Here is a 14,752-nt window from a genome sequence, read left to right as displayed (position 1 = left end):
GTTGGACGGTGCGTCGAGATTCATGAAGCCTAAAATAAAACTCATTTCTATAGACTTGGGAGTGTGAAGGTCCAATTGCACAATAATATCTACAAAGTATTTCCATAATTAAGTCTCTCTAGCTAGCAACACATTTGCTTGCATGCGCACGTGGAATTTATTCTCCAAAGTTTCTGTTGAAATAAGGACGATGATATCATGAGAATAATAGCAGAAGCAATATGAAAAATAATATAAAGAAATTTATGAGTGGTTTGGTGTTAGACGCCTACGTTCATTACTCAGAATATTCTTTAGGGCTACATTCAGGGACGGAACCAAGAAATTTTATGAGAGGGGGCCAGCCAATTTTTTTTTTTGGGGGGGGGGTTCTTTAGAATTTTTTTTATTAAAAAAATAAAAATTGGTTGTTTTTTATGAATTAAAGACTACCGTAAGGGCAAAAAAAGTGGGCATTTGAAAGTAAGGGCCAAAAAAAATAGGACCAAAATGTTTTGTTGAATATGGCCAAAAAATCTAAAAATATGGCATTTTTTTTTTTTTGGAGGGGGCAAATGACTAAAATTAAAACTTAACTTTACTTTTTTTTAAAAAAAAAACTTATAATTTTTTTTTCCTTATTTTGGAGGACCATGGCCTACTCCGGTCTCCCCTCCCTCCATCACTGGTTACATTGTGCTCATTAACTTGATTTGTCTACAATATAAAGGTCCTTATTTATATAGTAGTGTCTAAATATAAGTATTGTTACAATCCCAATATTTAATTACAATTAACTCATAAATAGAAAATATTTGATATCAACTTAATTATGGAATATACGAATATTTTCAATATATTCTAAGAGTTTTCATTGATTACAGTTTTCATTGACAAATGTAGTGTTGTCCAAAAATTTTAACCTAAAAAAAAAATTGAATAATTTTATTATTTTAAATGCACTAAACAGAAAAAATAGAAAGAATTTGAAATGGATAACATCATGTTCCGTATTAAGAAGCCCCATGTGAGGTTGTTTAAATTAGCTTGATGATAAATTTTGTAGCTATTAATTGCATAAATAATAAGAAGCCATCATGCATGATTACGTTTGATGGGGATGAGATGGGAATTACGTTTCCATTAGTAGCCGTCTCTTGTCCATGTGGTGGAAATGTGAAGGTCGGTTGAAAATAATAAGCTGACACAATCTTAATAAGCTTACACATTGAAAAACACTGTAACTACTCAAAAATTTTGGTTAAATTTAAGAAAATTGACGTGAGTGAGTTTTTGTAATTTTTTAAAATTTTTTCCTAAATATAAAGAGATGAATCAACTATAGAATGAAGTATGCTTTTAGCCGTCTCTTGTCCGAAGAAGTAGTAAGGATTCAATGCGTTGGGAATTCCAGCCCAAATTATAAGCCGATCGAGATTGGGTGATTTTCAGAAGTGGCATGAGAAAGGACAAGTGTCCATCCATGAAGAGCACAAGAGGCATCTGTACACTAGGCCCTATGGAGTCTCAAGGTCCAGCTGCACAACACAACAATAACTACAAGTATTTAATTCCACAAGTCTCTCCAGTCAGAGATTTGTGGATTACAGAACGCGTGGATTACAGCAATGCAATGCAAGTGGGAGGAAATTTCCGGGACGATTCATGGAAAGCATATATACGCGTGGAAAATTTGCAGTTTAATTCATAGGAATCGTGAGAAATACGTTGGTATTCATTCAACGTCAACACAGAATAATTTAACTCTCAGTATTCCACCAACTCTGCTCACTGCTCCCCCTTGGCCTTGTATCTTTCTTATTAAAGTGTCCCGAGTCATGAACACAGCAATCAATCCTTTTGCCATTGCCCTCATCAATCATGGCACCCTCCGTTTCCATTTCCATTTCCAATATTGTGCTCGTAGCATGGGCTACTTGTGTCTTGTTCGATGGAATGTATTTGGATACTGCAATTCGGTTTGTGGTAGCATCTTCTGAATCATCAGCACTAGAACTTGAAGCGAAGGCTCTGCTGGAGAGTGGATGGTGGCCGAGTGCCCACACCAACAATACCTCAACTCATTGCGAGTGGCCTGGTATTACTTGCAATGCTGCTGGAAGCGTCACAACGATTCACTTGGCTAATCGGCTCAACGTAGATAAGTTAAATCTCAACTTTTCTTCCTTCCCAAATTTAGCCCGTCTTAATCTTCATAAAACTGCACTTCACGGGAGCATCCCACTTGAGATAGGTATTCTATCCAAACTCATCTATCTTGATTTGTCCTTTAATAATCTGACAGGCAAATTGCCTTTTTCACTTACTAACCTCACCCAATTAGAGTGGTTTGACATTTCTTTTAACTCAATCACTGGACCAATCCCTTCATCTCTTGGGCTTTTAACCAATCTCACCCACTTGGCAATGAGTGGAAATCACATTAGTGGTTTCATACCATCAGAAATAGGAATGCTGAAGAATTTGGCCTATTTGAACCTAGCTAATAACATGCTCATTGGTCCAATCCCTTCCACTTTGTGTAATTTAGCTAATTTGGAATTTTTGTTTCTTTATTCCAATCAAATTGATGGTTCCATTCCTCCAAAAATAGGCAACATGAAAAATTTGATTAGCGTGATCCTCAAGAACAACAACCTTAGTGGTCAAATGCCTTCAATGATTGGTCATTTAACTAATTTGAGTTTGTTGAGTCTCAAAAATAACAACCTTAGTGGTCAAATCCCTTTAACCATAGGTCATTTAACTAATTTGAATATTTTGGACCTTAGTCAAAATCAAATTAATGGTTCCATTCCCGTAGAAATAGGGAATTTGACGAATTTGTCCATATTGTATCTCGATCATAACAATCTTATTGGTCATATACCCACTCAGATCAGCAACCTTCATTTATATGATCTTAGCCTTAGTCATAATTTTATCCGTGGAGAAGCACCTGTTGAACTTGGGACTATAGGCTTATTATTCTTGGATCTCAGCTATAATAATCTTACTGGCAATATTCCCGACACTTACATTTCTATTAAACTAGTCAATTTGTCATACAATTCTTTGAAAGGTCCGATTCCATATGCTTATGATCAAGATCATACATCCGACACATTAATTGGCAATAAGAATTTGTGTGGTGGTTTCAATTTCCCTCCTTGCCTTCCGGTTCCAACCAATAACAATTCAATCGTAACCAAAGCAAACAAAAATCCAGCCAATAACAATTCCATTGTTACCAAGGCAAAAGAAAATCCAGCCAATAACAATTCCATTGTTACCAAAGCAAAAAACTTGCCAGCCATTGCAGCCAGTAACAAATCCATTGTAACCAAAGTAAAAATTTTTGTTCCCATTGCCGTTTTCGTTGGATTCTTAGTTCTTGGGTGTTTGCTCCTGTCCAAGCACGTGGGCAAGAAATATCAATATGAGCCAAGAGAAACAAAGAATGGAAACCTCTTCTCGATATGGAATTATGATGGACATATTGCATATGAAGATATGATTAAAGCAACCGAGGACTTTGACTTAAAATATTGTATTGGAACCGGTGGTTATGGTAGTGTTTACAAAGCAGAATTACCTTGTGGCAAAGTGGTTGCCTTGAAGAAACTTCATCGTTTGGAGGTTGAGAACTCAACTTTTGATATGAGTTTTAGGAACGAGGTAAATGTATTAACAGAGATTCGCCATCGAAACATTATAAAACTTCATGGGTTCTGCTTGCATAAGCGATGCATGTTTTTGGTTTATGAGTACATGGAAAGGGGAAGCCTTTTTTGTGTCCTGAGCAATGATGTTGAAGCTATAGAATTGGATTGGAGCAAGAGGGTGAACATCATCAAAGGCACTGCCCACGCCTTATCTTACATGCATCATGAATGCATTCCATCAATTGTTCATCGAGATATAACTAGCAACAATATTTTGTTGAACAATAAACTAGAGGGTTTTGTCTCTGACTTTGGCACAGCTAAACTTCTTGATCCAGATTCCTCCAATCAAACATTAGTTGCAGGCACTTACGGTTACATTGCCCCAGGTGAACTACTCTTTTATTGCTATAATTTATTTATTTATTTTCATCCTGCCTAGTATTCTAAAACTTGAACTAGCCATGTGGAACAAACGTCTTTCCTAATATTCGTACTAGGTTACTTTGTCGGTTACTATTTGAATCGATTCATGCATGATGTCAAACAAACCCTTTGACTATGGAACTTTAACGCAATGGCAAGTTTTGACCAACTTCGTTGCATTGAAAAATATACAAAAGAAAAAAGAACAAAAAAAAAGGAAGACAAATGTTTTTACATTTTTAATAATTCTAATTTTTCTTCCTCTTCTTCTTTTAATCTACATGCAGAGTTGGCATATACCATGAAAGTTACTGAAAAGTGCGATGTGTATAGCTTTGGAGTGGTGGCATTGGAAATATTAATAGGACGACATCCAATGGAACTCCTAACTTCATTATCATCATCTTCTTCTCAAAACGTGATGTTACATGAAATATTAGATCAACGTGTGCCGCCTCCAAATCATCTAGTTGCACAAGATATTTTCCTTGTCGCTACACTAGCATTTGCATGCCTACATACCAAACCAAAGTCTCGGCCTACAATGAAATGCGTATCTCAAGAATTTCTTTCTCGGAGGAAGAAGCCAATAGCCAAACCTTTACATACATTTTCACTATGGCAGCTAAGGAACCAGAAAATGTATATGGTTGAATCAGGGGATGAAACTCAATTATGAAGTGCTTGTTGTTAGGTTGAGTATCATATCGTTTAATGGACTTGTATGAGTAAAAAATGTTAGTGTATGATATCATAATGCCATGAATTATGTTATTTTCTAGATTGTACCGATTTTTCAATCATATTATATACATAAATGCATCATAAATGCAATAAAGAAATATACCAAAAACAAAATAAATTAGTGTAGTTGGACAAAGATTTGCTACACGATAAAGTGAAAAAAAGGTCCTATGGCTTTTTCTCATACGTAACCAAATGCAGAGGAGCTCTCATAACTTATAAGCACCATTTCGGGACTACAATATAAAGCCAAAAATTCCACCGTTAAACACAAAAGCTTTGCAATTGCTAAACATACCTACAATTACATCCAAATATAAAGATGGGCTTTAGGGTAGTAATCGGCTCAATTGAATCTTGTCACATGGATTACAATCTATTGCATTCGATAAATGACTTCTGGAGGTTTGAAGGAAGACATGGATTACAAAATCACCATATTCATTGTTCTAATTGATTGGTTTTTGTTGAGGTGCAACAATCTCAATATGTTCACTTCGATGGCTCTTAGAACATACTTTGCTAGATATGATTTCGAATACCATAAAGGGCTTTGGTTTTTCTCACTTGACACCAATTGAATTTCAGATAAGATGGTCAAAGGCCTGATCCAACAATTTTGTCACGTGACAAGCACTCTATTATATTTCCATCACTAATGTAAATCTTTTGGAGGCAGTCTTGCATAGCAAGAATGACACTTACAGAAGATTATGCAAAACAGCAGAGTTCATGATTAAACAAATTGTTTCTGCAATATCTAAGCTTTGTTAACATTGAAGGCTAGTTACATAATTATGCCTCAAGGGAAAGAAAAACATGAAGAGAACTTCTTAGAAAAAGAAGAGAGAGTAGTCACTCTCTTCACTCCCTCCTGTCTTTCTTTTTTCTTTTTCTTTTTTAATTAGAAAATAAAAAATATCTTTTAAGAGATAAAAGTTCCTCCTTCACTCCCTCCTCCCTCTGATTCTTTACATACATTATCTCATATTTTCTTCTTTTTTTTTCTTTTTCTTTTTCTTTTTTCGTTCTCTCTTTCTAGAACATCAATTTCCAAACGGTATTTTTTTTTTTTTTTTTTCTCTGTTTTACAAGTGCCCGGCAGCGAAGGTCGTAGGAGCAATTTGTGGAAGAGGCAAATTGAAAATAATAAGTTGCTTTGAATGAGTTGGTAGCAGACTAGCAGTCTCTGGTCTGAAGTAGTCATAAGGATTCAATACGTTGGGAATACCAACCCAAATTATAAGCCAAGACTGGGAGATTTTCCAAAGTGGCATGAGAAAGGTCGTAAGTTTACTAGTCCTTTCCATCCATGAAGAACAAACGAGGCATCTAATCATCTATATGACTATATCCATAGACTCGGGACTGTGAAATGTGAAGGTCCAATTTCCATAAGTCTCTCCACTCTCCAGCCACACGTTTGCTCCCTCGCGTGGAATTTATTCTCCAAAGTTCCATGACAATTCAGGGAAATTTCCATGACGATTCAGGGAAAGCACAGTGGTGGAAAATTCAAGGCCACACACTTGACTCCCAGTCCACCAAGTCTTCCCCCCCCCATCCTTGTATATTTCTTATTAAAGTGTCCCCAGTCTTGAATATAATGATCGATCCTCTGCCATTTCCCTCATCAATCATATAGTACTTGCAAACATGGCACCCTCTGTTTCCATTTCCGTTGTGGTCGTAGCATGGGCTACTTGTATTATGTTGTACGGAACGTATTTGGAGGATAGTGGAGCTCAGCTTGTGGGAGCATCAGAATCATCAGCACTACAATTAGAAGCAAAGGCTCTTTTGAAGAGTGGATGGTGGAGTTCCTACAGCCACGATATCTCAACTCGTTGCGACTAGCCTGGTATTACTTGCAATGCTGCTGCAAGCGTCACCGAGATTGATCTGTCCCATAAAAATCTTCATGGGAACATCCCATTTGAGATAGGTACTTTATCTAGACTCACTTACCTTGATTTGTCCGAAAATTATCTAACAGGCGAGTTACCTCTTTCTCTTGCAAACCTCACCCAATTAGAGTGGTTTGACATTTCAAATAATCAAATCACTGGACCAATACCTTCATCTCTTTCGCCTTTAACCAATCTCAGTCAAAACTTTATCAATGGAAAAATATCTGTTGAACTTTGCGCTGTACGCAGTCTATCTTTCTTGGATCTCAGCCACAATAAACTTACTGGCAACATTCCACATACTTGTGTTTCTATTGATTTAGTCAACTTCGCATACAATTCTTTGAAAGGTCCTATTCCATATTATTATGGTCATTATCATCCATACAACACATTAATTGGCAATAAGAATTTGTGTGGTGACTTCATGGATTTCCCTCCTTGTCTTCCAACCAAAAACAAATCAATGGTAACCAAAGTAAAAGTTTTTGTTCCCATCACCATTTCCCTTGGATTCCTAATTCTTGGTGGCTTTCTCTTGTCTCGATGCATGGTCAAGAAAACTCAGATTGATTTGAGAAAAACAAAGAATGGAAACTTGTTCTCAATATGGAATTATGACGGACATATTGCATATGAAGACATCATTGAAGCAACCGAGGACTTTGATCTCAAATATTGTATTGGAACCGGTGGTTATGGTAGTGTTTACAAAGCAAAATTACCTTGTGGCAAAGTGGTTGCCTTGAAGAAACTTCACCGTTTGGAGGCTGAGAACCCAACTTTTGATATGAGTTTTAGGAACGAGGTAAAGATGTTAACAGAAATCCGTCATCGAAACATTATAAAACTTCATGGGTTTTGCTTACATAAGCGATGCATGTTTTTGGTTTATGAGTACATGAAAAGGGGAAGCCTATTTTGTGTCCTACACAACAATGTTGAAGCTATGGAATTGGATTGGAGCAAGAGGGTGAACATCATCAAAGGCATTTCCCACGCCTTATCTTATATGCATCATGAATGCATTCCAGCAATTGTGCATCGAGATATAACAAGTAACAATATTCTATTGAATAATAAATTGGAGGCTTTTGTTTCTGACTTTGGCACAGCTAAACTTCTTGATCCTGATTCTTCTAATCAAACATTAGTTGTAGGCACTTACGGTTACATTGCCCCAGGTGAACTATTCTTTTTTTGTTATAATTTATATCTTTATTTATTTTCGACCTGGCCGATTATTCTAAAACACAAAACTAGCCATTTGAAACAAATATCTTTCCCAATATTATGCTAGTAGGGTTACCTTGTCATTTGTTATTTGAATCGATTGATGATCACAAACAACTTTCATTATAGAATTTTTATGGAATGACAAGTTTTAATCAACTTCTTTGCTTTGAAAAATATACAAAAGAAAATAGAAAAAGAAGAAAAAAAAAAAAAAGGTTTTACATTTTTAATAATTCTTATCTTTTTTTCTTTTTTTTTAATGCAGAGTTAGCTTATACAATGAAAGTTACTGAAAAATGTGATGTTTATAGCTTTGGAGTGGTGGCCTTGGAAATATTAATAGGAAGACATCCAACTGAACTCTTATCTTCATTATCATCACCATCTTCTCAAAACGTGATGTTACATGAAATATTAGATCAACGTTTGCCACCTCCAAATCATTTGGTTGCACAAGATATTTTTCTTGTCGCTACACTAGCATTTGCGTGCCTACACACCAAACCAACGTCTCGGCCTACAATGAAATGCGTGTCTCAAGAATTTTTTTCTCGAAAGAAGCCAATAGCCAATCCTTTACATGCACTTTCACTATGGCAGCTAAGCAACCATGAAATGTATAAGATTGAATCAGGGGGATGAAACATAATTATGAAGTGCTTGTAGTTAGGTTGAGTATCATACTTTTTGATGAACTTGTATGAATAAATAATGTTGTGTATGAGAATTATAATATTATGAATCATGTTATTTCCTAGATTGTACCTATGCGCAGGGAAAGCAGCAAGCACGGTATTACTTTAATGTAACCACCAAAGTTTTATTCTTATTAGTATGAAACACAATAAATAAAATCCAACTTCTCCTTACAAACACACAAAAACTATAATTTTTATGAGTCTCACAAATGGGGCAGGTAGGTTTATCTCTGCTACACATTGGAGGATGAGAGGGAGGTGATTTACAGAAGATTTATGCAAAACAGCAGATTAACATTTTTTTTTTTTTTTAAGTAAAACAGCAGATTACTTTTCTTACGTGTCAAAAATTCAACTAAAAGATGAAGACAACACTGTCATGAACTCTGGACTTCTGATTCTGAGCCACGCATTCAGAAATCCACATCAAGTTCCTTATCTCCTGCTCCCTCAACCTCATGTAAGCAAAGAAAACACCATAATGGAACTGCAAATCAAAAAGGACAAGATACATCATGAGTAAACAGGAACAGGTTATCAACATTCAACAAGAACTAGAAGACAACGGCTTGAAATAACTAAAGAAGCTAGATGTAATCAGGCATGCCAATCTTCTCACTCTCATAAATGGCTACTCAATTGCTGAAGTACAAACCTGCTGCTCAAATGCTAAGCAAAGCCTTTTCACCTCCTCTTCATAGAATGCCTTGTCTAGCATCTGGCTCTCTCCATAGGATAATTTAGCAAAAATGGACTGATAAGGAGGATATTTTTCCATGACAGCACGGACCTACAATGGCAACCAAACAGAGCTCTTAAGTCACAAACACTGACACTAAAAATATCGAGCAGAAATTAGTACAAGACCCATAATAAATGCCAATCAAGTGGTAATGGTTAAGAAGAAATCCTTGTCAACACATGGCAAAGAAAAACAAGTACAGCGCATAACGCATCTAATTGATTTGAGGGCTAAAAAACACAAACCTGGTCAATGTCCTCACAGACAGCAAGTTCCTCATGGCCATAGGGGTAACTGTTCAACATAAGCAAAAAGTGTAAGACGCCAGGGAAAAAAATAAATACAATGTCAAAGATAACATTCTAAAGCTACACAAAATATCCAATGATAAAATCACATAATGATCGTGCAGAAAGCTTACAGTAAACCAAAGTTAGAGTACAATTTCCGGCGATCATCTCGGGTAAGCTCAGTTCCAATGCTGCATAAAGAGAACCAAATCAATGACAACAGAAGAATGCATTTGCAAGATTGGAAGGATTAAGAATGAGAAACCATTAAAAAAAAATTGTGAAACAAGTTTGTCAACATCAAAAGAATCACCATGAGAAACCGTACCCAAAAAAAAAAGAGTGAACAGTAGAAGAATACCTATTTATGCTAATATTGACAGCCCTTCTGTCAGCCTCAAAGGCGAGGAGGTCAGACATGATCTCTCCAGTCGCACCCCCAAGTTTCTATACCAGAATATCTTGTTGAAATTAAAATGACATAGGACATGCAACAAAATTTTGATAAGATTAAAAAAGTTGCCTTTTTGGCACACTTTGGTAGTTTTTTTTTTTTTATATGTCCGCATAAGAGGGGGGAGGGGAGGACATGCAACAAAATTTCCAAATATCTTTTTAAAAAAAATCTGTAAAAATCAATGCTCACCTGGCAAAACCTGTAAAAATCCTCTAGGTACGCCTTGTAAAGAGTGTTCCTCATTATCTCAATGTTCATGTCATCCAAGTCCTACATAATAAAGGGAATCCAAAGGAATTAAAATCAAAGTTTTCCTACAAGTATCAAATGCAATAATGTCAAACAAATTGGTCATTCTGTAATAGCGATGCCACTGCTATCATTCATGAGAACCAGCTCATGTACTGGTATTAATATAACAAAGACATTAAAAGGTTTTCTGTATTCACTCTATGAAATTAATAGCCAATGGTAAATAATCTCTAGCTCAATGCCCTAATATAACACACTTCTCTAACTAGACGATCAAAATTATCCATTTGAAGTACATACGACTATTTCAAGAAAATAGGAAAGATCAGATCACCATTCAGAGTAACAGTAAAGCACGGCAATGTAGAGACCCAATATAGAATTAAGACCATGAGATAAGTACAATAATTTAAAGATAAAAGAACGTAATAAGTGAATAAAGACTAGTCTACACCTCTGATGTGATACACTCGGAGAAGTATGGAGCCAATGGTGTGTCAACAAGAACCAACCTATAAAGCTCTCGCATATTCTGAGCAACTGCCAGAGTAGCAATGCTGAGGAGAACAGAGGAAATTAAGAAAAATTCATTTATAAATCATCAATAAGTCAGGGAAAGCAGTGTTCAGGGGTGAAATTACCTGTCAAACATGCCTAACGGGTGGCATTTTTCCAAGAGCTCTTGAACATCTCTCTCATGCAAGGTTCCAGTAACAATTAGGACAACATTGTCTATCATGTGACCGTATCTGGATGAAGCAGCAGATTATAATGGTTTTCATGCGTTCAGCTTATGTTTTCTTCAGTAGTTGTAATCATAAGAAGTTTGATATCTCTTTTCTTTTAAGCCATTTAGATATAAAAAAAGGTTGTAATTTCAAAGTTTTTTTTTTTAAATATTCGGCCTAAAATTAATCCACAACTAACAGTAGAATGGTCAAAAATGCTAAAAGAAAAAATTACAACACGAGAAAAGGTTTACAAAAAGGACGAAATCCACATACGTTATATACTCTAAGAAGGTTGATAAGGGCTCTGTCGCTTGGCATAGCATGTGCTTATACTCATCAACCAGTTTAAGAGTGCATTTCTCTACAATAGTTGTAGTATGCAACGGGGAAGGTTCTGCAAGAAAGTTGTGAGAAATAGCAATTAGTAACTTCAACCAAATAAAAAATAGAAACATAAAACAAAACTATAACGTATGCATGTACATCAAATCAGAAATTCCAAGTCATCAATTCAAATTGAAAGCATATAGATCTCGTGGGATGTAACCCACATAAAACTTCAGGTTTATGGGAACACAATAAATGGGACTACATGCTGCGGCAACTGCATTATTCAACAAATTCATCAAATTGTGCACCGTAAGAAATTTATTCATTATGTAAAGTGCTTTACTTGTTTTTTTTTTTTTTTTTTTTTAACTAAGGAATCAAAATATCATTAAAAGCGAAAAGTGTTAATCAGGTACACATGGAGTATGCTAGAGAAAGACCTAATTAGGAGGAGAGAAAAGAACAAGAAAATTATGAAAACTAATCTCCCAAGGAGCTACAAATGCAGCTGTCCAAGTATAAAGAATAACAAAGAAAAAGGACTCAAGCTCCGCCAACGATGTCTCAAGGTCCTCAAAACTTTTGTCATTATGCAAAGTGCTTTACTAGGCCAAGCATGACAAAGGTAGTAAAATTGCAAGGTTACCATTTACCAACCGAAAAAAAAAACACAAATAAATACTATATGCAGTAAGCAAAAAGAAAACAAAGGCAAAGTTGCATCTCTTCCTTCACAGAAACAATGCAGCCACGATCTTTTATACCACTGCCTCTTATCAAATATTTTTCCTACATGTCATTTGTAGTAAAATTTCAGCTCTCACAGATATTCTTAATGTATGGAAGATTGACGGGTTTCTGTCCAGCATCTCTCAAATTTGTCTCATTCAAATATGAGCAAATTATCTACCCTCATATTGAGATCAGGCTATGAAAATCCTTTGCAGATAATTCAGCTGCTTTATTAACATGGCTTCTTCGACCGCACTCTCAATATACCCAACATTCTGAATGCAGAGAACCCTCCATGTAGACATGAGATCACTATCTTTTTTTTTTTTTTTTTGATAAGTAATGAGATCACTATCTAGTATCTTCCAATCTGTCATTAACATCCTTCACAATGAAAACCTCTTTTTCTCAGTCCTAAGCTTCAAGATTCGAAAGACTAAACCAAGACATAGCCTAAGCCCTTATCTTGCCCGCTCAATATTCAACCAAAATCCTACTTCCTACCCTACTCAACAGTCATCCAATTCAACATACATTCACTTTGAGCGGCTAGCAAGCCTTCACTCTAACATTTACCATTTGTGAAACCCTAACTCTCCGTTAATCAATACATTGACACCAAATAACTCCCGCTTCAACCTAAGACCCCAAAATTTTAAAGAGATTAAAAGACAAATCCATAACATGAAAATGTTCAAAACAGAATATTGAAAGAATGACTATAACAGAGGCTACATTTCATTCAAATTAGAGATATTAAGTAAAAGAGTGATTCTCTTAAAAGAAAGCTCCAATTAACACAAATTTCATATCTACAAACAATCAAACAACAATAGGTCAAAAACTCTCACTTCCATTTTCTCAGTAACCAAACAGAGGTTAGGATCACACGAAATCAATCGAATCAAAGCGAATTGGAGAAGGTGAAGGGAAATAAAAACACAACGCACCGTTCTGGAGGTACGACCCGTACTCGGTGGCCGTGAGGTGCATCTTGATGTCGTCCAGGGTCTCGCACTGGCACAAGTTGTTGTAATCAGCGGCTGTCAGCAGCCCAGCACGGTGCCCCCTCACGATCGCCTCCAGGTATCCTCCATTGATGTTGAAGGTAAGCGCTTCGAATCCGTACATTTTCCTGAAAGACGGATCTGAAGGGAAACACACGAATTCGGAGGACAAAAATTGAGCCAAGAGATTTTAGGGACGAAAGAGCAAGAGACCTGCTATGGCTGTGTGGTACGATTCAGATCAAGGACGAGTTGGTCTGTTTCATCGTTGGGTGAGATTGAAATCTCTAAATTACCCTCCACGTTTTCGTACATGGCTGAGCTTAACTGGAACCTTCATCTTACCAACTTTGGGCCTAGAGATTTACAGTGTAGTAAAGATAGGGCCCAACTAAGTACACCACAGTGTTGGAAAATTTCAAGCCCAAATGGGCCGAAACGCCTCTTTTTTTTTTTTCTCCTCTTGCTATGGCTAGTTCTAAAGCTTTTATAAGTTCTTTGTTTCTACTTTGTCATCAAGTTTTGGCCCCCTAATCATAATATTACCAAATAGAGTAATGTTTGGACATTAATTTTTTTACATTAACTGATTTTTACTGCTATATCATAGTTATATAACAATCATATAATAATCTATAAAATAGTATTACTATATCAAATAATATGTATTATTTATGAATCGAAACAAATGTATACACATCAAAAACTCGGAAATAATTTATATGTTTCATTTGTTTATTCTTAAAAAAAAAAAAGGTATACCGTATATGCTCATAGAATTTGTATCTTTGTTAGAGACATATGCTAAATGTCGTGTAAAATAAGTTAGATATATCTTTTTTTATTATGTATTAATTATTAAATATCAGAATATAATACTTTATTCTTGATAAGTCGGATTTTTATTAGAAATAGTATTAAATTCGCTCCACAAAACAATATTCGTAGAGATTATACAGAAAATACTCTTTATCTCTAATTAATTCCATCAAATCTCCACTGCTTTACTTTCTAATTTGAAAGGTTGCTGACGATTCGGTACATCAAATTGTCATTTGTGGTAGTCTTAGCCGCATATGTCCATGTCATCATTCAACAATGGCAACCCACGTGATGTCAGACGCTTCCACGTTGCAGCAGTTCAGCGTACGACACGCGCCCAGAGAAGGAGAACTGCTCGCTTGCCCAGGGCTGACACGCGGACGCACGCGCACGACCATGGCTCTAAGTGTCGCTCTCCATCATAGGACTAAAAAATAAATATACGTACACGACATGCATACAAACGTATGTGTGCCGGTTCTGTGTACACATTTTTCAAGTTAGAAAAAAAAAAGGAGGGCGCGGACATTCAAGGCTTCTAACTAGAGGGAAGCGGGCGGTCCATTTTCATGATTCAATCATGGGCTGCAAATTCCTAACGGCCAACCGTATAAACACAACTGTTCATTCTTCAACGGTCTGACTTGTGGATATAATATATTCATGCTGTAATTAGGCAATAGATGGTAGTTTTAAATAATAAAAAAAGAAGAAGGATGTTAGAGCACGAT

At 36.0% G+C, this 14,752-nt stretch overlaps 2 protein-coding genes and 1 pseudogene across 2 annotated transcripts; 2 read left to right on the top strand and 1 right to left on the bottom strand.

The window, feature by feature from the left end:
- The first annotated feature begins 1,860 nt into the window (after window positions 1-1,860).
- Window positions 1,861-4,749, top strand: LOC132182192 (uncharacterized). The gene is made up of 4 exons (XM_088516867.1): window positions 1,861-2,275; window positions 2,348-3,159; window positions 3,235-4,033; window positions 4,358-4,749. The coding sequence occupies exons 1-4, from the start codon at window positions 1,861-1,863 to the stop codon at window positions 4,747-4,749; spliced, it is 2,418 nt and encodes an 805-aa protein (XP_088372993.1).
- A 1,688-nt stretch (window positions 4,750-6,437) lies between these two features.
- LOC148586023 (MDIS1-interacting receptor like kinase 2 pseudogene) lies at window positions 6,438-8,602 on the top strand (annotated as a pseudogene).
- A 153-nt stretch (window positions 8,603-8,755) lies between these two features.
- Window positions 8,756-13,450, bottom strand: LOC132183429 (V-type proton ATPase subunit d1). The gene is made up of 10 exons (XM_059596865.2): window positions 13,143-13,450; window positions 11,404-11,524; window positions 11,041-11,148; window positions 10,854-10,956; window positions 10,337-10,417; window positions 10,052-10,137; window positions 9,822-9,881; window positions 9,646-9,694; window positions 9,314-9,448; window positions 8,756-9,145 (listed from the first exon to the last, which is right to left on the bottom strand). The coding sequence occupies exons 1-10, from the start codon at window positions 13,321-13,323 to the stop codon at window positions 9,014-9,016; spliced, it is 1,056 nt and encodes a 351-aa protein (XP_059452848.1). The 5' UTR covers window positions 13,324-13,450; the 3' UTR covers window positions 8,756-9,013.
- Between the last annotated feature and the right edge of the window lie 1,302 nt (window positions 13,451-14,752).

Source organism: Corylus avellana, chromosome 5 (genome assembly GCF_965113065.1).
Source record: "Corylus avellana chromosome 5, dhCorAvel1.hap1.2, whole genome shotgun sequence".
NCBI lineage: Eukaryota > Viridiplantae > Streptophyta > Magnoliopsida > Fagales > Betulaceae > Corylus > Corylus avellana.
Note: the sequence above shows the minus strand (reverse complement) of the source record. Positions and strands in the feature narration are given on the sequence as shown.

Coding starts and splice junctions, on each gene's coding strand:
- LOC132182192 (XM_088516867.1), top strand. CDS start 1,861: ATGGCACCCTCCGTTTCCATTTCCATTTCCAATATTGTGCTCGTAGCA. Junction 2,276..2,347: donor TCTTGATTTGTCCTTTAATA/ATCTGACAGGCA, acceptor TTTCTTTTAACT/CAATCACTGGACCAATCCCT. Junction 4,034..4,357: donor TTACGGTTACATTGCCCCAG/GTGAACTACTCT, acceptor ATCTACATGCAG/AGTTGGCATATACCATGAAA.
- LOC132183429 (XM_059596865.2), bottom strand. CDS start 13,323: ATGTACGGATTCGAAGCGCTTACCTTCAACATCAATGGAGGATACCTG. Junction 11,149..11,403: donor ACCTTCTTAGAGTATATAAC/GTATGTGGATTT, acceptor TGCTTCATCCAG/ATACGGTCACATGATAGACA. Junction 10,138..10,336: donor ATTTTTACAGGTTTTGCCAG/GTGAGCATTGAT, acceptor ATTCTGGTATAG/AAACTTGGGGGTGCGACTGG.